Source organism: Cryptomeria japonica, chromosome 10, assembly GCF_030272615.1.
Source record: "Cryptomeria japonica chromosome 10, Sugi_1.0, whole genome shotgun sequence".
NCBI classification, from domain to species: domain Eukaryota; kingdom Viridiplantae; phylum Streptophyta; class Pinopsida; order Cupressales; family Cupressaceae; genus Cryptomeria; species Cryptomeria japonica.
Window position 1 is genome coordinate 571330452 of NC_081414.1, and position 27044 is coordinate 571357495.

The 27044-nt window shown below is 37.1% G+C and overlaps 1 protein-coding gene across 1 annotated transcript in view; it reads left to right on the forward strand.

Moving 5' to 3' along the window:
- Positions 1-3150, forward strand: part of LOC131045495 (aldehyde dehydrogenase 1) — a 60165-nt gene extending 57015 nt beyond the window's left edge. Inside the window, exons 8-10 of the mRNA XM_057979078.2 lie at positions 1924-2061; positions 2168-2229; positions 2559-3150. Of these exons, the coding sequence (XP_057835061.1) occupies positions 1924-2061; positions 2168-2229; positions 2559-2832 (474 nt within the window). The 3' untranslated portion in view covers positions 2833-3150. The remainder of the gene's footprint in view (positions 1-1923; positions 2062-2167; positions 2230-2558) is intronic.
- The last annotated feature ends 23894 nt before the right edge of the window (positions 3151-27044 follow it).

The following is a 27044-nucleotide window of genomic DNA, read 5'->3' on the forward strand; positions in this document are numbered from 1 at the left end:
TTGCCATCATGCATGCGTTGACAAAGTTTAGACAATATTTGGTAGGTGGCAAATTTATTGTTAGAACAAATCATAACAACTTGAAATATTTCTTACAGCAGAAAGACTTGAATGAAAGGCAACAAAAGTGGGTTAACAAAGTACAAGCATATGGCTTAGACATAGAGTATGTAAAAGGGAAGAAGAATATGGTTGTAGATGCTCTTTCTAGAAAGCCCACTATTTGTTCTCTAGAGAAAATTTCAGCTGATTGGAAAGCTCATCTCTTGGTTGAGTAGTCCAATTTTGCATTGGCATGCAAGATTATGGATGGCAAAATTCAAGATGATAGGTATAGGGTTGTAGATGATATTATCTACTACAAAGATAGGATTTATTTGGTTCCTAAATCGAAGCTTAAGGAGAAGATATTTAGAGCTATTCATGATACACCGCTGGCAGGACATCCAAGATACTTTAATACTTATAGGCAGGTTAGAGAGAGATTCTCTTGGAAGGGCCTCAAGGATGATGTCTTGCAACATGTTTGCGAGTATATTACTTGTCAATAGAACAAGTCGAAGTACACTTTCCCAGTAGGTTTGTTACAACCATTACAGGTCTACCAAAGGTGCAAGGCAAATATTGCATATTTGTGGTAGTTGATTGGTTGACCAAGTTTGCACATTTCTTTGCCATTTCATTGGAGTATAAGGCATCACAAGTTCCAGAGTTGTTCTTCAAGGAGGTGTTGAAATTTCATGGATTGCTAAAGATTATAGTTAGTGATTGGGATAGCAAGTTTCCAAATGCTTTTTGGTAGGAGCTATTTAGGTTGGCTAGCATAGAGTTGACACTTACTACCAATTACTACCCTCAAACTAATGGTCAGACAGATATTGTGAATAAATAGGTGGAAGGATACCTGCACAACAATGTTGCAGAGCAGCAGAGGGCTTGGATTAGGTGGTTGCATTTGGGTGAGCATTGTTACAGCATCACCTATCACATATTGATTGGGATGCCTCCTTTCAGATTTTTTGAATGGTTATGATGCTCCATCATTTCTTGATTTAACTTTTGGTAATAGCAGAGCTCTAAAGGCTAAATATTGGATACAAGATAACCAAGACATCCTCAAGATACTTGAGGATAATCTTCAGAGTGACCAGAATCAGCAAAAGATATATGCAAATAGGCACCAAGTTGAGAGGAGTTTTGGGGTGGGTGACTTAGTTTTCTTGTGCCTTCAACCTTATAGGCAGTCTTCTTTGAAGAAGAGTGGTGCAGAAAAGTTGAAACCTTGCTTTTATGGCCTCTACAAAACTCTTCGAAGGGTGGGAGAAGTTTTGAAAGGTAAATCAAATATGATCATTCCAGATATGAGATTGGATTATATTTATTTAATCAAACATAATATTCAATAATAAATTTGTTGTAAAAACTTTTAACATTTTATTCTAATATATTTTGAGAATCGCTAAATTTATGAATTTCTCTTCATATATTTTACAAGAATTTCTTTTCATATATTTTTAATTTTTAGTTTAATACATAAAGTGGCTTTAGAATTTAGAAAATTGAGAAATTAAATCATACTATTCATTCTTCTTTATAAAATATTTTAACTTATATTTCTTACAAGTAGTTAAGATTTTTTTTAATAAATAACATCTCTAAATTTTCATTTTTATTTTTCTCCTTGTATCATCATCATCTTTTATGTTAATACAGATTAACACTTTCTAAAGTGAATTAAATATATTTGATAATAAAACTTTTTTCAAAAGAGAATCGTTTTTCCATCCATAAATGGATTAACAACAATGTTTCCAAAATTTACGTTAATAATGGCACTCCAATAGATCACAAAGCTATATTATAGTTTACTTAATTGTGTTTGTTTTTTAATATATTATGACTTACTCCCATGTTACATCATAGGTTGACAAGGCACAGTTTGATAAAATATTGAAGTATATTGAGCTTGGGAAGAGAGAGCAGGCAAATTTGTTGATAGGAGGTAAATGTTGGGGTGACAAAGGATTCTATGTTGAACCTACCATATTCTCCGATGTCCAGGTATTTGTATAAGTCGGTTTTGCATTCATTACATGCTTCTCATTTTATTAAGTATTCTAATTACAATTTATCTATTTGTTTATCATGCTCATGCTATGATTTACAGGATAATATGAAGATTGCCCAAGATGAAATATTTGGACCAGTCATGTCTATTTTAAAATTTAAGTGAGTTACTTGAAACTAATTAATAATACATTAATGCTATCAGATTTCTACAATCCATATTATAATTCTTTTAGAGCTTCTGGATTAGATTGTGTGCCAAATTTTTTATCAATGTTTCGAATCACACTCTGTGATTCATCATCAGGATGATAAAGAATTCAAATTTGACACGTTGATAAAAAATTTGGCACACAATCTAATCCAGAAACTCAAAAAGAATTATAATAATACATTTTTTAGAGTTTTATGAAAGATTAAATATTTTATTATTTTCCTATTTTATTGATATTTTTATAAAGTTGAAGCTAAAATAACTTATGTAACTGTAGAACGGTGGAGGAAGTGATAGAAAGAGGGAACAAAACAATATATGGTCTTGCAGCAGGTATAGTAACCAAGAATATAAATGTTGCAAATAGACTTTCAAGATCCCTTCGCGCAGGAGTGATTTGGATCAATTGTTACCTAGTAACTGACATGGATGCCCCTTTTGGTGGCTACAAGATGAGTGGCATTGGGAGAGAAAGGAGTTTATGTGGTCTTGAAAGTTACATGCAGGTTAAAAGTGTTATTTGCCCTGTTTATGAGTCCCCTTGGTTATAAGAGATTCACTTATTACGTATCTCTTGTAGTTATTATCAATTAGAATAGTTATATATTATTTTACAATATTAACAAGTATTATGCAGTATCTGTTTCAAATATATTATTGTAATTTATTTTATTTGTGCAAAAACATTTATTTACAAATATCATTGCAATAAGATATATAAAAGATGAAACAAATCTGGACTCCAATGAAGCTACCAATTTCTTTTGAACATTTTGGGGTTGTAATGTCCCCGATGTAATTAAATAATATTAATTATTGTATGGCCCTAAATTTAATAATAAAAGCTTTCGGGCCCCCTTTTTATTTTATTAGTTAAGTTATGTTTGCTGTGTTGGCCCGTTTGTAACCCTTCGGGAAACTTCTTGGAGCCCATATATATGGCCGAGTTAGTCATGATGTAGGCATGCAAATCTGGTATCTTTTCTTGTTTGTGCGAATTCCAGTTGGAGTTCTGTTGTCCACCATTTTGGAGGTGAAAGACCCTCCCTACTTGGTATCCGCAGTTTCGGTGGGATTCATCCCTCACCCTATTCTGCTTCTATTTGAAGTGTGTAATCTGTTGTGCGAATCTTATCAATATAATTTCTCTTTGTATGTTCGAATCTTCATCTGAGTCTCTTGTGTCTGGCATAACAATAATCCATTCCACGCCTCTATGCAACATCGAACTGACGAAGTATCCAGAGGGCTCTGAGGGCGGAACTCGGCGGGTATTCATCCACCGTACGGACCCCTACCGTACACCCCGTACGGCCAAACAACATCTACCGGCGGATATTCACCCACCGTACGGCCACTACCGTACACCCCATACGGCTGGACAACATCCACCGTATGACCTTCCCAGCCACCGTACGGGTTCACTCAGACCACTCCACCATACGGCAGACAGCCTCTGTACGGGCTCGGGACATTACAGGGGTTGTGCAATTTTTCATCTTCCTTATTGCTGTTGCTTTCAAACATGTTAACACACACCAAAGAAGTCATTTGTAATTTATTTTATATACTAATAGCATTACAATAAGATGTGAACGAGATATGCAAATCCAAGTCCCCAAAAAGCTATCAATTTTCCAAACATTTTGGGTTGTGCAATTTTTATTTGTTGCTTATGACTTGCTTTTAAACATGTTACAAGGGATGGATTCAGAGGTTGCAGCTAGACTGAGATTCTACACTAAATACAGAATAACATATAGCAGGTTACTTTTTCGTATGAATGATTTTTCATCATTGTAGCTATCCAATATAGATGCATGAGCCTGAAAGTATTCATTCATATCTTTAAAAGCATTTTCCCAATCACTATACTATACGTTTTGGAACAAGCTAAACAAACTAGCTCTAGTGTTTGTGCCAACACGTAAGTATGCGCGAATCACCTATGGCAAAGCACAAACATCGCAAGAGTTAACAATTTTAGCTTACTAAAGTGAAATCAATAGTATTGGAATTTTACAGGTTCAGATATGAACCACTGTAACTGTAATGGACATTTCGGTTATTCTAAAATTAGATGCATATGAAGAGGACATTTTGCCCGAGTTGAAGTTTGTTTAACCTCCACATCCTTTAAAAAGGTTAAACTTCTCTAAATTCGAACTCTAGATTTCAGGCAAGCTCATATCGAGTGTTGTAATATATTCAGCACATTTTATAATTCTGTGAAAAATGGAAGTCTCTTAACAACTCAAGCACGGTTCTATTCTCAGCGTTGAAAGCATTGGATCAAATATGTGCAAGACTAAAAGATCCTAAAAAGCTTAGCTTTAGCTTTGTTCTTCCGAAGGACCCGCTTTGATCTAAGAAATTGGATTTTGAACTCCCTGGCTCGAATATCTGTGTTTTCATCATACTACCAAATTGTGAATTCGGTAGGGAACTCCAGAAAACATTTGAACAACAATAATTATAAAATGTTGGAATGCATGGTATAGGAAAGATCTGTTACGTTTTCCTTTAAACTATTAAGAAACGAGGGAAAATGTGCATGTGCACTTGCTTGCTTGCCTATCTAACCCAGTTAATGGTGATTGAATACAGCCCTTAAGTGAAAATCTTCTTTGCTACCCGCTCTTCTCTGATTTAACCCTATTCAAGTTGCAGCAAAAGGATTGAAAACAATTAACTTTATAAATGACTTAAAACAAAGCGTCGCCCTATGTTAAAGCAACTCAACCCCTGCAAAAATTCTTAAAATCCCTAATCTTAAACTCTTTCGAGCTGCACCACTATTTGGTGAGTTGCTTATAATCTGTCGACCATTAAGCATGGAAAGCTTTAAATCTGGTAAAATTTCCCATGTATATCTTTCGAGAAAATAAAATCTTCTTCTCTCATTAGTTTACAGAATACTGAATGGTTTTGAGCTATGAAAGCTTCGGCTGCCCCATTTAGAACGGCTGGTTGTTTTCCTCTTGTGGTTAGTTTTCTATCCTACACACTTGCTGTTTTGTATGATCTGTAATGGTGTGGTTAACAATTAAAAAAAAATCATGTTTTTTATTAGGTAAGCAGAGTTTTGAAAGGGTCCAAAATCAAATACAAAGGACAGAAGTACAACCAGACATGAAAACTATCAAGCAGAACTACTAGAAGATTACAACAAACAAAGCATTGCAAAATCTTGCAAAAACCAACCAACCAAGCCAAAGTGGTTTAAAAAATTGTTCCAAAGACTTTTGCTTTATCTCAGTACAAGGATCATTCCCCAAAAATCAAAAAGGGTGTCCATTTTTGAACAATCTATAAGGTATTTTCCTTTATTATCTTTTTTTTAACCTCCACAAAGAGGTAATGGACTCCTCCATAGAAGCTTACATTTGCTTCTTTCTTTTCCAAAGTGGTTTTTTATATTTGTCATGCAAGAATTGGAGGGTTGTTTACCACAAGAATGAGAAATAATTGGAAACTTTTCATATTCAGTTTGCTGCATCCAAGCTTTAAATTTTGAAGATAAGGTAATTTAAGTGGCGGGCACTTGGTTTTTCTACACAAACACAAAAAATCTAGCAAATAACAAATACTTAATGAATTTGGTGATATTATTAGTAGCACAATATTGCCCAAAAGAATTGACAATAATCATAAAAACCTTTTCATTCTAATACTCCAAGGGCAGCCCTGGTAGATGAACCCAAGTAGGAAACTTGAATATATATTTCATTGGGTTGAAATTAGGAGATTAGTTATAGAGATAAAGGCCATTCATTCCCAGAAATGAGGGGCCATCTAGCAAGATCCTAGAGTAATCCTCCAAACAAGAAATCAACTTGGCCTCTAAGTTTCTAGACTCGAAGAACCCATCTTTTGATAGTATCTTTATTGTGATGATTACCACAAAGTCTCCCAACAAGTAATCTCCTAAGCCAACCTGACAACTTAAGAAAAAGAGAATTAGGTATATCAATTTGGAATTGCTCATTCTTCTTAACCTTGGTAGAATCACTATCACTAGAACTCCTATATTGCAAGATATCCTTTGAAACGGTAGCAATAGGAGGTGAAGAAACAATATCCATAGGAATAATAAAACTTGCAACCATCACATCACAATCCAACAAAGAAACAAAAGCCACAAGAATACCAAAACTTGCAACCATCACATCACAACCCAGTAAAGAAACAATAGCTACAAGCTCCAACTCACAGAGTTCCTTTGAAACCCTAGGAGATGAAACATGAACAACATGAGGTGGAAAAACATCACCATCCTCAACAAACTCAGGTTGAACAAAATCAACACCACATGTTGATTTATTGAACCCCATCTCTGTCAAAGATGAAGATTTGAGCAAACAAGAAATCCACATTATTATGGATTGACTTTGAGGACAAACCAAGAGTAGCAGAGAAACCATTTACACATACTCGAAAACAACTCTCCATCAATGACATCCACCATAGACTCCCCAACAAATTTTTAGTCTTCAGACGAGCTTCAAGAGGATGTCCAAGAGAAGTTCATCCTCTTCATCAATTGATTAACCCATTGAAGAAAAACCCTCATCACCAACCCCATCAGAGGGTGAGAGACCATAAGCAAGCAAAGAAAAAGGGTATCCATCTTCTTCCACCCAGTTAAAAGCCCAAGCTTCAACCTCTTCTCCAATATTGTCATCTACAACTATGCCTTCATCAACACCATCAACCATGACCGACCCAGACACCACTACCCCAAGGGTTTGGGAGCCTACACGAGCTCTCCTTTGTCATCTCCAGCAAAGGAACTCTCACCATTTCCTACAAATAATAACCAAAATTATCTACAACATCATCATCTTCAACATCATCCTCATCCCTATTGCCCACAACAAAGGCAAAACAACCTGCCACTACTAGGATTTTCCCTATTGATCTCTCCTTTGCATGCGACGCATCCTTTTACATGTTCAAAATGCCATCTATTAATTTCATGATCCTATGAGTTTTTATAGGAAGAGGTTTTGGAAATTGTTGTCATTGATGTCAAAGGGAAAATCTAATTTATTGAAGGGTAGATTGTGTCAAATTTATGACCATATTTTTTTAAGATATGTTGCGCAAAAAGACAATTTAAATATTGCACAAATAATTATTTATTTCTTATCATGGTCAACTACATTATGAAATAAGAGGTGATGGAATTAAAATAAAATATTACTCCTTTTGGCCAACCTATTCTTGGTGCCCATATTGGGTTTTAAATAGCATGCTTATTGAGGCTGACCCTAGGGGATTTAAATCACAAATAAATGATTTTCTTAAGGGACCGACCTCTCTTCTTGTTGGTGGCCACTTTGGAAGAATATTTAAAATTAAATAAATTTTTTCTTTGCTGACATAGAGGACCTCCTTGGAGGAGTCACATCTCTTGGAACAAGAGGTTATTGCAAGGTATATTTATAAGATGTTTTGAGGATTAAAAGGAAAGCAATTAAACAATATCTTTTAGATTTCATAGGAGACGTAAGAGTAGAAAATTATGAAGAGTCTTTTAGATCTATATTGGAAAAAATATATAGTCCTTGTATGAAGATTAAATGTAGATAAATATGAAGAACATGTCCAAATACTTGGGAAGAATTTGTTGCAAATTTATAGTAGACATTATGCCTAATTTGGAGGAGGTTTGAGTTAGACTTTGAAGCTGACATTGGTGCAATTAATTCATCATTTTGGAGTAGTCATAAGACCATTCATCACATCAATTCTATTGTAGACTTTGAGCAAACTTATATAGCATATTTGAGCAAAGTTACATAGTAGAATAATGAGACTTATGAGCAGATTTAAGTAGACATATAAGTAGAATAATAAGACTTATGAGCATATTCATGAGAGATTTCAAGGAAGAATTGTGAAGAGTTTTTGAACAGATTAGAGAAGATTGTTTAGCAGATTCATGAAGAGATCTTGATCAAATTTGAGAAGGGATTTTAGTAGACTTGTGATGAGGTATAGAACGAAAGAGTTTGGTGCATACCACAAGAAGAGATTGGTGTCTCTTGCTTAGTTGACGTTCAATTGTGGGGGTTGGTGCCTACAAATCATATAAGATGAGACTAGTGTCACTTGTGAGTTGGTGTCTATGAAAATTGTAAGAGAGATTTATATATAAGCGATATTTTGTTGTGGTTTTCTCTTGTAAGGATTTCCATATAAATCTTGTGTTATGTAATTGTTGCATCTTATGTGAATTATATTGTGCAATTAATATGCTTATGGTATTAAGTTTGAAAAAGTAAATAATTCTATTATATTGATTCACTCCACCCGTTTTAGTATAACCACGTGCTCATCAATTGGTATTAGATTTGGTTCCTTTGAACATATTTTAATCACTTGAAAGTTGATTTTGGGGAGCACACTTGGCAAGAAGAAAAGGAAATAAGGAAAAAGGAAACACCAAGCAGAGCATTGATCAACAAACAAAACCAAATGCAAGAGATGACAAAGAAGCTAGAAAAAGTGATGTGATGACAAATGGAACACACATGAAAATAGGAACAAAGATGATACCATTAAAAGATAAGACAACTTTATGAGTAGAAGAAAAAAATGGATGGATGTAGAAGAAAAAGATTTAAAGGAAGTGCATAGTGAAGATGAAGGGTAAGTAGATCTTGAAGAAGAACTCAATTACGACAACAAAGAGATTCAGAAACTTAGGAAAATAATTTGAAACAAGGATTATGAATTCAAGAGGACAATGACGCCGAAGAAAAAATATCACAAAGTCTTGAAGAATTAGAAAAAATGATTGTAGATCTGAAAGTTCAAGTAGAATAGGCAAAAAGGGTTGAAGAGGATATGAGAAACCAATTGAAAGTAAAGGAAGAAGATTGTGAAAGGTTGGAGTTTGAGATTGTTTTCTTAAGAAAGGAACTAAAAAAAAATCCTCCAAGTTGAACAAAAGGCTCAAGTTTGATAAGAGTACCGAGATTATAGATGATATATTAAATGAACAGAGGTCACCATTCAATAAGACAAGATTCGGCTATAAAAAAAAATCAAAAGGCCAATAAAGAAGACTCAAAAAATGCACCAAAGGAATCAAATAAAGAACCAAAAAGTATGTTGAAGCCCTAAAAATCTCTATCAAGGGTGAAAGAAACAACAATAAGAATCAAGATCCACAAAAGATCTACATTTATCTAAAGGTTAACAAGAACAAGTTCAAAAAGTCCTCAATAAGATAACATGTAACGAGGTTCCAAAGTTTCTTTATGGTTAATGTTTTTCATGCAACCACTTTGGTTACAAGACAATAGATTGTAGCGAACATGTGAGATATAGTTATGATTGCAACAAAAATAGTTCTTATGGGCATCACATATGAACTATAATTGATTTGCTCCGTTGGTAGATTATAATGTCATATGCTACAAATGCAACAACTATGGGCATACAACAAGATTTTATAGAAGTTGTCTTATAGAACCTATACAGAACAAGAAAGATATTGTGAACAAACAAAAGGGAAAGTTTACAAAAGTTTGGAGAAGGAAATAAGAGAAAGATAATGAGAAAAAAGAAAGAATCTATGATTGTGCAAAAACACTTCACAGACAAATTCAAGGAGAGGCACAAATTTAGGGGGAGCTAATTATTGCAATATCTTATGAGCTCCATAGAGAAGACAATTCAAGATAGATCAACTAATGCATATTCTATATGAAGGTAATAAATAGTTCATTGTCATTGATTTTAGAAATAGGGAGAGCTGTTAGAAAAAACAAAATAATGTTGTTGATGTCAAGAGGAAGTATTATAGAAAGAGGGAGATTTTTTGTTAGAGCATTGGAGATCCCTTTGCCATTGATGTCAAAGGGGAGAGTTAGAGGAAGGGGAGCATTAGAGAAAGGAAGAGCATTATGATCACGTTGTATTCACAAATGGTTTGATTGCAAGGTTGACATCAATGACAATGAGGGAGATCATTGAAAATTGTTGTCATTGATGTCAAATGGCAAGTCTAATTTATTGAAGGTTAGATTGTGCCAAACTTATGACACCATTTTTGAGATATTGTTGAGCAAGGAGACAATTTAAATATTGCACAAATAATTATGTTATTCCTATCATGGACGACTGCCTTAAGCAAATAAGAGGTGATGGAATTAAATTAAGCACTACCCCTTTTGGCCAACCTATTCTTAGTGCTCATATTAGGTTTTGAATAGATCCAAAATACATAAATTTATGTATACTTATTAAGGTTGAACCTAGGGGATTTAAATAACAAATAAATGATTTTCTAAAGGGGCTAACCCCTCTTGTTGTTGGTACCCACTTTGGAAGAGTATATAAAATTAGATAAATATTTTCTTTGTTGACATGGAGGACTCCCTTGGAGGAGTCACATCTCTTAGGGGAAGGTATATATAGATGTTTTGAGGATTAAAAGGAAAGCAATTAAAAAATATCTTTCAGATTTCATAGGAGACCTAAGAGTGGAAAATTACGAGTGTTTCAAACCTATATTGAAGAATATATGGAGCCCTTGTATGAAGATTAAACACAGATGAATATATGAAAATACTTGTAAAGAATTCATTATAGATTTATAGTAGACATTATGCATAATTTGGAGTAGGTTTGGGCTATAATTTGGAGTAGACCTTGGTACAATCAATACATCATCTTAGACTAGTCATAAAGATCATTCATCACATTAAATTTATTGTATAATTTGAGCAGACTTATATGGTAGATTTGAGTAGACGTATGAGCAGAATAATGAGACCTATGAGAAAATTCATTAGAGATTTCAAGAAATTGTGAAGATATTTTTAGCACATTCGTGAAGAGATCTTGATCAAATTTGAGAATAGGTTTTAGTAGACTTGTGAATATATATATATATATATATATATATATATATATATATATATATATATATATATATATATATATATATATATATATATATATATATATACATATAGGTTTTCTCTCATAAGGATTTCCAAGTAAATCTTGTGTTCTTCTCGTGTTGCGTAATTGTTGCATCTTATGTGAATGATGTACAATTGATATGCATATGGTATTAAGTTTGAAAAAAGTAAATAATTGTATTATAGTGATTCACCGCTCCCCTCTCAATTTATAATCATGTGCTCATCAAGAGATGGTCTTTATAAATTATAGAATCCTCCAAAATTTGTGAAGAAGTTACAATAAGAATTAGAATTCTGATGATGGGTAAAAAGGAGAATTATAGTCATTGTTTGAATCAAATAGGTGCATTTTTAAAGTTTGTTTTAACATTTCCTTTGCAAAAAAATTTCAATTGAAAGGAATCAAGAGTTTAGTCTAGCAACCTGGATCTTAGCTCTTTATAGGAGAGTCCCTCCTAAAACCTCTAAAGGGGTGTGTAATAGACCCTCATTCACACTACAAGAAAATTAAGAGTTGAACAAAATGACCCAGGCTACCTAAAGATTTCCTTCCTAATTTCATTTCTAAAATTTTTCCATAGATTTATACATTTAAATAAAAATAAAATTAGTTATTGTAGTCACATAAATTTGTCCACTTAATTAAATGAATATTTACTATTTATTTGATTATCTAACCATCAATAACCAGTTAATTAAATTAATATTTAATTAATTCATCCTCAACCCCTTCTATTAATTAAATAAATTATTCAATTTATTTAAATTAATTCATTAAGCCACACTCTAAATCAATTAAATGAATAAAGCACATTTAATTAATTTAACCCCCTTTTCTCTTTTAAATAAATAACAAAACATTTATTTAAATCCCTAAACTACCCCCCCCTGCTTGCATTCTCCTACAAATGCAAGTTGCACCTATTTTGTTGAAATAAATTAATTTTATTTTAAATAAAATCCTATTTTCCCTCACCCACCAAACCCACTTGCAATCCTAAATCCCCTTCTAGAATCTTCTAACCACTTTCTAAGTTCTTCTAATCATTCCTAATTAGCTTAATCCATTTCCTAATTATTGTCACATTCCTAAGCAACTTGAAGTAACTTCTCAAAGCCTCAAAGTCTTTGAAAATCATTTAATGCTTTATGTATTCAACAAGTTAACCCCTAAAGTCTTCCAAACCACTAATGGCTCTTACATGACCATTTATGGCTCTTACATAACCATTTATGGTTAACTCAACTCACCCACATGGTTAGAGACTTTCTCTCTAACTCAACCCTCATTTGACTCATGGGTCTCTTCAAGCATTTATTGCTTTGGCCATGGTTATCCTCACTAACTCTTGCACAAAAGTTTATCCATTGGATAAAGACATTATTTATTGGATAATGGCTTTATTCATTCAACTCAACATTAACCTTACCTCCCAAACTAACTTTCATGTCATGTCAAACATTTAATGTTTCTTCTCTCCCCTCTCAAACCATTTCATGATGACATTTGCCATCCTGGGATTGGGTTGAAAACGTTCACATGGATCATAAACCCATCAATCCTGGCCCTTATTGAGATTACTCAATCTCAACCATCCATTGCCCTATTTTACTTATAAATAGAGCTCGCATTTTTCATTTTCACATCATCTAACCATAATCCAGAAATCTTGTATGCATCTAAGTTATAGTGAATTTAAGAGAGAACATTTAGGAACATAGTTACTTTGTTCTTCTTTTGGTTGAAATTAACATAGCTTAATTAACTCATTGCTCTCATATTTAGCTTGTGTGTATTTGCATAATCATAATCATCACTTTCAATCTTGAATCTCCATAAGACTTCCATAGGAGTGCAAAGCTGAGAGATACACTCATGTGGAACTTGGAGAGGAGAGGAACAAGGGAGGAGCAACTATGAACATCTTGGTTAGCATTTGGAGGACTGTAGTGTATCTCTTTTGTATTTGCATGCTTTCCATTACATGTTTGATATCTCTCTTGATATGCTTGCTTATGATAGTCTTTTATTTCTGACACTAACACTAACGTTTGAATTGTTTCTTTTGTTGTGTTTCCTAACATCTATCTCATTTTGTGAGCATCATTTGATGAACCCAGGGTAAATCGAACACGCAGCCTTCTGATTTAAAAATTTGAAACTACTAACATTTTGTTTATTGAAATTAACACACAGGCCGTGCTTTAGCGCTATTGAACTCGCTTTAGCGCCTTCGAAAGTTGGTGTTTTGGCGCTTTCGTTAGCTAAAGTAGCGCTTTCATCTTTTAATTAGCACTTTTGTCTTTGGTTTAGTGCTATTGTACTTTAAATAGCGCTATTGTAATTAGTTTAGCACTTTCGCACTCTTTGATTGACACAATTTTTATTTTGTTTGACAGGTTCTTTTAGTGCTTTTGTCCATTTTATAGTGCGTTTGTTTTGCTTTTAGCATTTTTGTCTGTCATTTAGCGCCTTCATGTTAAATAGCACTTCTATGTTTACACAGAGTAGCGCTATTGTAACAGAGAGTTGTAAAAAAAATTATTGTAACCGAAAATTAAAAAAATTTAGGCTTGTAGAAGCCCACCAGAAACTTCTTTTTCACTAACTGTTTGTTTGTTTATGCAGGTTTTTATTAACTTCTTTTGTAGGATTTGAAGAGTTAGATTATAAAGTTTAAATTCTTTTCCACTAACTTTGTTATTTAAAGTTGGGTTAAAACGAATTCACTTTCTCTTTTTGGTTAAAAACCAACTTCACTTTATTTTGGGTCATAAAATAAATCACACTTTTCAATTTGAGCTTTAAAAAGAACCAAAAAATTCACATCAAACAATTTTTTTGTTTTTGTAAGTTAGGGGCAAATTTTCATTTAGACTTAAAACAAGACAAACAAACTTTCATTTTCTTGCAAAAATCTAAAAATCACAATCAATTTTTTATTTTTGCAAGTTAAAAAGAACCAACAACTTGTCAAAATTATGTTTCTAAATCGATTTTACTTCAAGCAAAAACGTGCTTCAAATTTGGTTGACCAGGATTTTACTTTCCTAGAGTTAGACAACATTTTGCCTTGAATTTAAAAAGAACACCATGTTTGTTGGAGTAACATCTCCAAATAGCTTTTAAATCACATTGCAATAAATCAGTTAATAAGAACGGGTGTTTTCAGTGATTGGCACACTTGTGCAAAAAGTCTGTAGAGTGGTCCTACTTATAACACACACTATCCTCTCCCTTGGATTTCATGGTCCTAGGTGCAAGAGAAAAGTGTTAGTAACCCTCAAAATTTTATCTTTTTAAGAGAGGTCTGCCAAGAGACACATCACTCTTGGGAACGACCTTGCGCGGTAAATCCTTCGACCCGCTATAAAAATCAGGAGTGAGCGAAAGTTGTAGCCTTGGGTGTAGTTGTTCCTACAGTGTAACTTACTGAAAGGACATATGGGCCCCACCACAAGTTACAAGGCTCTTAAGTGAGTCACTGCATAATGAACTTATGTCCAAAAACATCAAACATTACTAGACACCTTTTATTATAGAAACCCACCCGTTCTATTGATTGAGAATATTTGTGAGAAGTTCAGTGCAAGAGCATAGATGGTTTTGCTCCCAAGATACTCACCATACATATTTCCTTGAGTAGAAGTAGGGCTTTTTGAAAGGCTACTTGTAGCTTGATAAAAGTGGTGACTCCCCCATCATAGGGATCATCTATCTATTATGCTTACGCAAGACTTAGTCTATCACATCCTTACCTTCCACAACGAGATTCATAAGGTAAGTAGTACCAAAGTTGAAGAAATATCAAGACGTGGGCTGAAATTATCGCAACTGGCCATTTGACCTTAGGGATAAAGTGTGTTTGAAGTGTCTTCGTTTTGTGTCAGACCAGTAATAATTTGAGCCAACTTCAAGCTTTTGGAAAAACATACAAAAACATTTGAAAAAGGTTCAAAAAGTTCAAAGATTGGGTTGATTTAAATCCACACTTATTTGTGCCTTTTTGAGTCAAAATTATTGTGCTTGCTCTGTTTTCTTGTCAAAGAAATTCAAAACAAATTCAAACCAAGTATTCATCCAACACAATTTTCCATCAATATTTGACCAACAAACAAACATCAAAACAAAGTGCAAACAAGATATCAAATTATATGACCATCATTCAAATCCTGAGAAAAAAGGACTCTTCATCAACATATCAACTTGAAGAAAAGACTATTGAGTTCAAAGGCTTTTATCAAAAGAAGGAAATTTTTCTATCTCAATAGACAAATTTTTATCTCACACAGAGCCTTCTTGTATCATATGTGTCTATATCTTCAAGGCAAATCCAACGAGTTTGATAAAGAGCCTTTGAAAAACAGAGCTTTTACTCAGTATAGAGCCTTAAGTTATCACAAAAACAAAGGAGACAAAATCAACCTTGCTTTCTTTCCAAACATCTGCATTACCTATAACATAGCTCGAGAAGAACCACCAACCCCTGAGAGAGAAGAGGAAGAAGTCCCCTTTGTGACACAATTTTTTTTATTGAGGTCCATATTCTATCCTTTCACATTCATACATCATCAATCCATTCAACTCTCAAAACATAAAAAGGTCTTGTCCTAAGTTCTTTTTAGATACTACTTAAATCAAAACAAAACATCACTTTTAGAGTGTCTCTACATCTAGGATCAATCATCCTAAGAGGCATTTCTACACAGATTAAAACTAGTTTATGAGTGCATCCTCTCATTACTAGGTAGTTTGGTTTGTAACACATCTCAAACCTTGCTATACCTTATCACATCCAAATTGTTAAAAACACAAGAGCAATTCACAAAGAACTTTGGTAACATCCAACCTTCAGTGTTAGATATCCATCTTCTAAACATTTCACAAAAACACTTATCTCTCATAAAAAAAATTCATCACCATCCCTCATAACTCACCAAAACCTCAAAACTCTCAAACAAAATGGCTCACACCAAATTGAAAACTAGACAACTAGAGATTGAAGAGGAGGAAGAAAACCTCAATGATTTTCATGAGGTCATTGGAGGAGGTACAAATGATGAAGCTCCTAGCACTCCAACTCTCAAAGCTATAAAAAGAGCACAACACAATCCCAGGTTCAATCGACTTTTTGACGAAATCCTTAAAAACAATGCAGATGCTCATCTTTTGAGACTTGCTCAAGAGGGTGCTAAACTACCCTCTGATTTTGATACTGCACAGATATGGCATATATCAGAACAACATAGCCATAACGATGGTGGAAGAGGTAGAGATTACTTGTTAGAGTAATCGGGTATTTACTTGATTAATTAAACAATATTTGTTTAATTATTTAAGTTCGCTATTATCTCTTTTTACACTTAAGCTAACGTTAGGTGCATAATAATTAATTCTTTTATTAATTATTATGTGCAAGCCTAGGATTGCCCTTTTAGGGTTTCTTGACCTATTAGAGGTTAATTTTCTTTTCCTTGTATTATTATCACATTACACATTTTGTGAATATTGAGCTCTCATCTTTTGAGCATATTTTTCTGTGTTTTGCTTTTAGTTATTTTTGCTTCCTTGCTTCTCCTTGTAACAGATTATTCAGCTTGCAGAAGATATTTAGGCTCTTGTGGTGTTGTGTTTCTCAACTCTCACATGGTATCAGAGCTTCAGATATGCAGCTATCTGTTCTTGTTTTGAGAATTTTTGCATTGGAAGCAGATCTGGGGTTTTAGGAAGTTTTTCTTGTGCACTTAGGGATAGGCCTTTTTCTGAGCACTTTGGGCCTAAACGGACCTCACCATTGTGCTCAGAAGGCCCCAAAACCCCTCTAGTCATATAAAACTTGCCTAGTTTTGACTCCTGAGCATCTGGGGGCATTTTTTTCTTCAGTACCAGGTCGTACGAACTTGACACGCAATTCAAAAAAAAATCAAAAAAATATTATTTTTTGCCTTTTTACGGCATGCAGGCCGATTTTTTAATTAAAAAAAAAATCAAAAAATTCAAAAAAGGCAAAAGGAAAAAGAGTTTTAAAAAATAAAATCTTTTTCGCGTTGGTTTTTTCGCCGAGGTACTGCACTTGACAGTCCGATTGCCGTACGGAAGACCGGACCTGTTAGTCCCAGCCGCCACCGGTCCCGCCCTCTGGCTCCCGCCAGCCCCCACCGGCCCTTCGGCCATCTGCTGGCCCCCATTGGCCCTTCGACCACTTGCTAGCCCTGTCGGCTCCTGCTGCCGCTGCCCAGCCTTTCCCGCCGCCATCGCCACCACCAGGCCTCTCCCTGCGCCCGACCACCTCATCTGCAGCCTCACCATTCTGCCGCTCCTCCCCAAAGCACCACCAGAGAGCCATCGGAACACCGCCCATGCACCATCGCCACCTGGCTCCTCGACCGGACCACCACCCTCTTGCTTTTTTGAGTGGGGGTTCATTTTTTGACCATATCTTAAGCATCCGGAGTCATTTTTTGGAAAACAAATAGGCGTCGAAAAGCTAGTTCCGAGCCGGACCTCATGGTGTTGGATTTTTTTTCCAAATGTGATGTTTGATTGTACTTTTTTCCAATCAAAGTCGGGACTCTTTTTTGCACTTCCGGGGCCGTAGAATAGGCAAACAGACTCCGTTTTTCAAAAATGAATGTGTTGGAAAGCTCTCAGCATGCTCTATTCAGATCTGTGATCTTATTTCTCAGAACTCTTGTCAGGTACATGAGATTTTAGTTTGAAGTTTTTTTGCTTATGCACTACTTCCTTCTCATCAGTATGTAATAGGGTTTGGGTTTATCTATTATGGGGGGGTGTTTTTTTTTTGCTTTCTGTCATTTATATCAAAAATAAAGAACACCAAAACTCTCAAAACAAACAAACCCTTCTACATCTTCTATCTATTTTGAAAGATCACATAAAAAAAAAACCAATAAGCAAGTGCAGGTGCAAGTGCAGAGTTTTTCATGGCAAATCCTTCCGTTGAGTTGTTGACTTCACACAAATATCACACCTGGAAGCCTCGCATCACAAGGCTTCTCTGGGCATGAGGGTTGTGGTCTTGTTTGGATGAGGTTCAACCTCTCTTGCAACATCCTTATGAGATTCTTTAGCACATTAACAAGATGGATGAGGCCATGGGTTTGCTCTCTTTGCATGTCTCAGATAGTCTCATGTTTCACCTTGATGAGTTGCTCACTCCTCGGGCTATGTGGTTGAAGTTTGAGTCTCTTTTCGGGAGAGTTAATGAGATTCAGACATTACAGATTGATGCAAAGTTAGTTTCCTTGTCACTTGATTCCTTTCCCACCATTGAGGATTTTTTGAACAAGTTCAAGACTACCAGATCTGTTCTTCAAGGATGTGGCAAGACCAAGATAGACACAGAGTGCATTCACTTGATTCTTTCAAAGCTTCGGGGTCATTTTCAATTTTTTGTCTCTGCTTTCTACTCCACCATGGATGGCTTGGGTGCTCGTTTCACCATGCCTACCTTTGATGTTTTTTGTGAGCATTTGTCTCGTGAGCAGTCTCATCTTTCTCAGCTGGATATGCTCTTAGGATCCAAGAACAAAGCGTTGGTTTCTCAGTCCTCTAAGGAGAAGCAAAAGCAGAAACCGAAGCCAAAGAAGAATTCTGCTGGCAGTGAGCATTCCTCCAAGCCTCCTCCCAAGTCTGATTCTAAACCACCATTTGCTCCGAAACATGGAAAATCTTCATCGTCTGGTGAGTTCCTCCAAGACTAAGAAGAAATTAGGAGACACTTGCAGTTTTTGTGGCAAGGAAGGACATCCAGTTTCCAGGTGTTGGAAATGCTTAGAGGCTTTAGAGGAAGCCATGCAACAACATCACATCTCCTCACCTCAGGCGTCTTCTCCTTCCATAGGGAAAGGTCATTCTCTCATTGCTCGAGTTTTGACCTATGGGTCCACATGGATACTTGATTCTGGTGCTTCTCACCATATGAATCACACTCAACAGTTGGTTACTTCTCTTAGCTCTTGTGGTACTTCACAGATTGCAGTGGGTGACCCAATACAGCTTTCAATCTTGGGTTCAGGTTTTGTCTCTTTGGATGGGGGTACTCTGCAGGATGTTCTGGTCGTCCTTGACATCTCGACGAACCTCCTGTCCATTTATCAGATTTGCCATTCTTGCTCTGGTAAGACAATTGAGTTCTCACCACATGATGTGGTTATTCGGGACCTCGATGACTCTGATTTGGTTGTGGCTACTGGGAGTGTTGATACTGCATCTCGTCTATACAAATTTGATGGATTTGAGCCCTCTATGGGTGCCAGTTTGTCTCTTATAGCACATGCAGATTCAGTGAGTAAGCTTTTGCATGAGTGCTTGGGCCATGTCAATTACATATATCTTCAGCATATGAGTACACAGGCACTTGTTCTTGGGCTCCCACAGATTTCCTGCACTGATGGTGTTTGTCATGGTTGTGTGCTTGGCAAGCATCACAGAGATCCCTTTCCGAAGGGAAGAGTCTCTCGTGCTTTGGCACCCTTGGAGTTGATTCACAGTGATCTCATGTCATTTCCCACTCCTTTTTTTGGGGCCAAGTATGTACTCACTTTTATTGATGACTTCTCCAAATGCACATGGGTGTACTTTCTTAAGTACAAGTCTGATGTCTTTGATTCAATTCGAATCTTCAAGACATTTGGAGAGAAGCAATTTGGTTGTTCTATTCGGTAGATACGTATAGATAATGGGGGGAAGTATGTGAATCAGGCTTTCAGAGATTTTTGCACTGAGCATGGTTTGTAGCATCAATTTACTGTTCCCTACACCCCTCCGCAGAATGGTGTCGTTGAGAGAAAGAACATAACTTTACGGGAGATGGAGAATTGTATGATTTAGTCCAGGTCCATGGATTCATCTTTTTGGGTTGAGGCAGTCAATTGTGCCAACTATATTCAGAATCGGATGCCTCACAAGGCGATTCGACATATGACTCTGAGGAGGCTTGGTCTCATGACAAGCCTGATGTTTCTTTTTTCTGAGTGTTTGGCAGTGAGGCATGGGCTTTTATTCTTGATGCTCAGAGGAAAGCCATGGAGCAGAAGAGCCAACCCCTCATTTTTGTTGGCTGTTGTGAGGATGTTAAAGGATACAGGTTGTTTGATCCTGATTCCAAAGAGGTCATATTTTGACGGGATGTTCAGTTTGATGAGCGCCTTCCCACAGTGGATACCTCAACTCCAGTGTCTACTCCTCTACCTACTCCTTCCACTGCATCTCTTTAGGATTATTTTGAGGATGATTCTGATGATCTACCATCCCCACCTCCACCTGCTCCATCTTAGATGCCCAAGTGGGCTCTCTTTACTGTTGAGGCGACAGGTTCTATGGCCGGTGATCCTTCAGATACTCATCACACCCGTTCTCATATTATGGGTTCTAGTCTTTTGAGTCATGCCCTTTCAGATGATCCTCAAAAGCTTTCAGAGGCTACATGACACCCTGAGTGGGATTGTGCTATGGAAGAGGAGTATTCTTCTTTGATGTAGAATCATACTTGGGATCTATGTCCTCTTCCTAAGGGCAGAAAGATGGTTAGGTGCCGCTGGTTGTATCACACTAAGTATGATGTTGATGGTTCCATTGATAAGTACAAAGCACATCTTGTTGCAAAGGGTTTCTCACAGGTTCTGGGTATTGATTACTCCGAGACCTTTGCCCTTGTTGCCAAGATGAACTCTATTCGCTTTGTACTCTCTCTTGCAGCTTCTCGGGGATGGCCTATTTTTTAGATGGATGTGAAGAGTGCATTCTTGCATGGGGACCTACAGGAGGAAATCTACATGGAGCAGCCTCAGGGAATTGTGCAGGACAGTTCTTTGGTTTGTAGACTTAGGTGTTCATTGAATGGTCTCAAACAGGCCCCTCGGGCTTGGTAGGAAAAGATGGATTCTTTCTTGCTCTCCACTGGTTTCATCCGTAGTCATTCTGATCACACAGTGCATATTCAGCTTCTTGAGGGTGAGATCCTGATTCTTGTGCTCTATGTTGATGATCTCCTCATTATCGGTAGCTCATCCTCTATGATTCAACATATTCAGCGAGCCTTGATGGACCAGTTTGAGATGACAGACCTTGGTCTTTTGCACTATTTCCTTGGTCTTTAGGTGATTCAGTCTTCTGATGGGATCTACATTTACGAGCAAAAGTATGCTCTTGACATGCTTCAGCACTTTGGTATGCTTGATTGCAAGCCCGCTCCCACTCCTTTTCAGTCAGGGGTTGTTTTGATTCCTACTTGTCCCACTCCTTCAGTAGATTCTACACTTTACAGGTAGTTGGTTGACAGTTTGTTGTACCTGACTCACACTCACCCTGATCTTTCCTTTGCAGTTGGCCTTGTCTCTCGATTCTCCCATAATCCTCATGAGAGTCATTGGCAAGCTGCCAAACATATCTTGCGGTACATTCAAGGCTCTAGTTATCATGGCATTCACTACACATCAGGAGAACTTCACATTGTTGGTTACACTAACTCAAATTGGGTTGGTGATGTCACCAATCAGAAGTCTACTTATGGCTTTGTTTTCTGTCTTGGCTCTGGTCCTATCACATGGTCTTGCAAGAAGTAGACTGCTCATGCATTATCATCTACAAAGGTTGAGTATCGAGTTGTTGTGCTCGCCAGTCAGGAGATCTTATGGTTTCGTCAGTTGATGACTGAGTTTGGTTTTCCTCTTGATAGTCCCACTGTTCTTTGGTGTGACAATCAGAGTGCTATTCATATTTCTCGCAACCCGATAGAGCATTAGTGGATGACGCACATTGAGCTTCACATGCATTTCATCCACCAGTTGATTCAGGATGGTTCTCTCATTCTGGAGTACATTCCCACTGCCGAGTAGGTTGCAGACATCTTCATGAAACCTTTTGCATCGCCGCGCTATCTTCAATTGTGCTCTATGCTTGGGGTGAAGGAAGTTGTCCTTGGGGGGTCTTTATGAGGCCTTCCTTCCTTCTTCTTCTTTCAGCATGTTCTTTTATCTCTTTTTGGAGAGAAGTTTTGTCCCATTGGGTTTTCTCCTTTGTCTCCATTTCATAGAGATTTCATTGTATTTGGGTACCCGATCAGGCCTTGTTGCCAGGACCCATCTTTCCTGCTTTTAGTAGTTGTTCTAGGTTTTAGCTTCTCCCTAAGTCTAGCTTAAGGGGGGGTGTTAGAGTAATCAGGTCTTTACTTGATTAATTAAACAATATTTGTTTAATTCTTTAAGTTCCCTATTATCTCTTTTTACACTTAAGCTAACATTAGGTGCATAATAATTAATTCTTTTATTAATTATTATGTGCAAGCCTAAGTTTTCCCTTTTAGGGTTTCTTGACCTATTAGAGGTTAATTTTCTTTTCCTTGTATTATTATCACATTACACATTTTGTGAATATTGAGCTCTCATCTTTTGAGCATATTTTTCTGTGTTTTTCTTTTAGTTATTTTTGCTTCTTTGCTTCTCCTTGTAACAGATTATTCATCTTGCAGAAGATCTTTAGGCTCATGTGGTGTTGTGTTTATCAGCTCTCACATTACTTCCGATATGACCTTAATCATCAACGAAATCCCCCGCCTCCTCCTCCTACATAAATAGACATGTTGAGACAACAAGTCGAGAATCTTGCTCAACAACTCAATAGTGGTGTGAAGGCTACCCAGTTTTCACTTAATGATATTTGTCCCTATCCCTTTGATAGGAACCTACATATGCCACCTTTTCCACGAGGGTTTGAAACACCTAAGTTTGAAAAGTATCAGGGCAAAGGAGACCCTAGAGATCATGTCTGAAAATTTCACTCAGCTTGTTTAGAGGTGGCTTACAAGGACACCTATCTAATGTGCCTCTTTCCTCAAAGTTTGGGAGGTACAACCACGCAATGGTTTTCCCGATTACCAGGCGACATTAGAACATTCGAGGAACTAGTCCAGAAGTTCATCGCACATTATTCACATAACATAGAAAGAGATGTTACCATGGAAGATCTATGCAACACCAAACAAAAACCAAGGTAGTTGTTTTCAACTTTCCTACAACGGTGGAGGCAACTGTCTAGTAGACATTCTCTTCATTTGCCTGAACAAGAACTAGTGGAAATATTCATTTCCAACTTGAATGATGAGATGGAATTCCATTTAGACATGAAGGGCATAGAGTCCTTTGAAGACATGATCACCCAGGGATTAAAATGTGAACAAACCCTTATCAAAAAGGGACATCAAAATCTACAATGAACCAAAAGATGGCCCTTGCCTGCGTTTTAATAGTGATAAACCCAATTTCTGGAATAAGAAGAAGAACATCATCAATGACGGGGTCATAGATGCAAGGACCATAAAGATTGCACAACCTGTGGTCAGGTTTGTGGGGCAAAATCCCCCTCCTAAAAACAACACCATCACTCATCCACAAAATCAATGTCGCAATGCGCCACAAGAGGAACCAAGACAATGACAACCGAACTATAAACCAAAACGTACGTACACACCCTTAGGGGAACCCATCGAAACAATATTGCGTCAATTGGTCTCTTCAAATCTTGTGACCTTACCGAAGACATCTAACTATGAACCTCAATTCAAACCTCCATGGTGGAGAGATAATGAACACTGTGAGTTCCACCAAGGGAAAGGGCATAAAATGAGTAACTGTCATCGACTGAAAGATCTTGTTCAAGATCTTATAGATAGAGGAGAAATTGAAATCGAAGGACACAACCCTAAAAGATCAAATGAAAATCATCTAATGTTCAAGAATCCACTTCCATCACCTGATCAAAGGGGCCCTTCCACCTCCGGGTGAAACACAGATACTACAACTAATTATACACAAGCTGCCTATAATTATACTGTGAATCACCTCTATGACGCTAATGAACAAGTTGCAACCCTCACCATCACAGATCCAAATCTTGCATGCAATGTTTTTAGGAGTCGTAGCAAAATTACCATTCGAGCGACACCACAAGGAGCAACACCCCTGCCCAAGCAATATAATCTTGTGGAACAATTGGATAAAACGCCTGCACTCATATCCATATTAGAGCTTTTGCGCTTATCTCCTTCACACAAAAAAATCTTGGATCAAGCTCTCCAAGAAACGTCAGTCCCTACCAACCTTAACACAGATCAATTTCAAGCCATGGTTGGTAGTCTCAGGTCATCACCATGGCTCACTTTTTCTGAAAGTGACAACACTTCATTCCAACAACCACATAATGCATCCCTTCACATTGAAGGATTTGTAAACCAACATAGAATCAAGCGAGTCTTGATTGACAATGGAGCTGACCTGAATATATGTACCTTAGAGTTGGTCACAACATTGGGCTATGCGGTAGAATCAGTGGATCCCAGTAAAAAGATCACCATTAAGGCCTATGATGATGCAGAGCGTTCTTCCAAAGTCGTTGTTGTATTACCTATCAGAGTGGGCCCAATGGTGAAGCATATCATCTGTCAAGTTCTGGACCTTCCTCTGCCATATAATTTGTTGTTGGGAAGACCTTGGATACACGACATGCAAGCCGTTCCATCCACCTATCATCAATGTATCAAGTTTCCCCATAACGGTATAGAAATCACAATCCTTGGTGATGAAAATCCATTTGCATATTGCAACAATATTAACCATAAGCCAAAGATCATTGTTCCTGACAATAGAGAAGACATCCCGTCCACATCATATGTTAGTCCAACCTCTCTTTCCAGCTCAATCACCCCTATACCAAAGCAAGAGAAGTTGAAAATGAAAATAGCAGAGGAAGGTCCTAGGGAATATAATCTAAGCCAACTCTTTTGTGTTGGGAAATTACCCACTTCCCCTAGAACTTATGGAAAGCCTCAAAAGTTGCTTCAACCACCATTGGCCAAACAAGCATGCACCTTGGCGCAATTCATCCCTAGTAAAAGTCGAGAAGAGGAAACCAGAGATGAGGACCTAGCAGAATGGATCTACAAAGACCCTATCACCACAGAAATCCCACTGATAAATATGGCAAAGGCCTCACTATCATGCAAAGAATGGGCTATGATGGCCAGAGTGCTTTGGGACATTGCAAACAAGGACGACATGAGCCCTTGCAGCTTGAGTTGAAACCCAAAGATAACACTGGATTAGGTTTTCAAAAGGAATCTCTTCCTAAACTCAGATTCAAAGGTAAACCCAGCAACCCCATGTATCAAACAGTTACTCCAAGGAGGCCATCCTTGATTATATCTGCGGCACCAACAACACCATCCGCACCAACAAAATTGATCATCAAATCAGCAACATCAATCACACCAGCAGTACCAACAACACCGACGATCCCATCAGCGACATCAATCACACCAACAATAATCCCAGCAGTAGCGCCCACAACAATAATAATCCCATCAGTAACATTTGCTACACCAATTGTACCAACAACACCAATCATCCCTTCAGTAGAATCTACAACACTAATAATACCATCAATAACAACAACAACATCACCAACACCGATACTCCTAGCAATTGTACCAACCGCACCTACCAAACTAAGAATAGCAGTAGTGGCACCAACAACATCAACAACTCCTATAATCCTGCCAGCAACACCGGAAATCCCACCTATAAAAGTGCATAAACCCGTGATCAATACACTCTTCAATACACAAGACATCCCAGCATGGTACAGTAATCGGATGTTAGAGAGTGATTCAGAGACCGACTCGCATGAGTGGGAATTTGATTAAGTGAATCTAAATACTTCAGACAAGGAAGACACATTACCTCCCCCACCTTGTAAAGATATCCCAGTTTATGGAGAGGCCTAGATTAAAACCTTTTGGGTTCGTGAGCAAGAAGCACCTTCCACAGGACCTACATCAAATCCGACACCAGAACCTGACAAGGAGAGTACCATTGACGAACTTCACTCATCAATATTAACCCTCACTAACTCCTCCTTTGAACTCAACTTAACCGATGAGGTCATGCCTATCATCCACCTCGAAATCATTGACTCGAACTAGCTAAATCCCTCATGTCTTGATCACTGCCAAAATGATGAGGCACTCATTGACTTTTTACAAATATGGGATCACATACCAAGTGAGGATCACAAAGCTAGATTTGCCATTGAACTTAATAGCGCAACATACTTTGCGGCAGATGCCAAACCTTTCAGCTGCAAAAACATCACAATAAAACATGGATATTCTAGTGAAAACCACACAGTGGCACTTGTTGATCCCAAAAAAGTAAAAATAAAGAGCGTATCCAAAGGTGAAAACCCCTATGAGGCGCCTGAGGATGAAAGGTTTGACATCCTCCCCTCTAGTACAAATCAGGAGAGATCGACAATCTTAATTGAAGAAACAAAAGAATTCAATGTGGGGACCTCTGGGATTCCTCACCAAATACATTTGGTATCTCTACTAACTCCAGAGGATCATCCAAAATTTGTGTAATTCTTTCAGAAGCGTCAAATCAACTTCGCATGGTCTTATGCGGACATGCCTGGCTTAGATTTGAATTTAGTCATGCATCACCTCACTGTGGCAGAAGGAGCTAAACAGATAAAACAAAAGATCAGAAAGATGCATCCACAGATTGTTGTGCTTGTCAAAGCAGAACTCAAAAAGCTCTAAGATGTTGGGTTCATTCGACCTATCGATTATGCCGATTGGATCTCCAACATTGTACCTGTCGGTAAGCCTAATGGGGGCATTTGTATCTGTACAGACTTCAGAGATTTTAACAAAGCATGCCCTAAGGATGGCTTCCCCTTACCAAACATTGACATGATCGTCGATCTCATAGCGGATCATGCCATGCTTTCTCTTATGGAT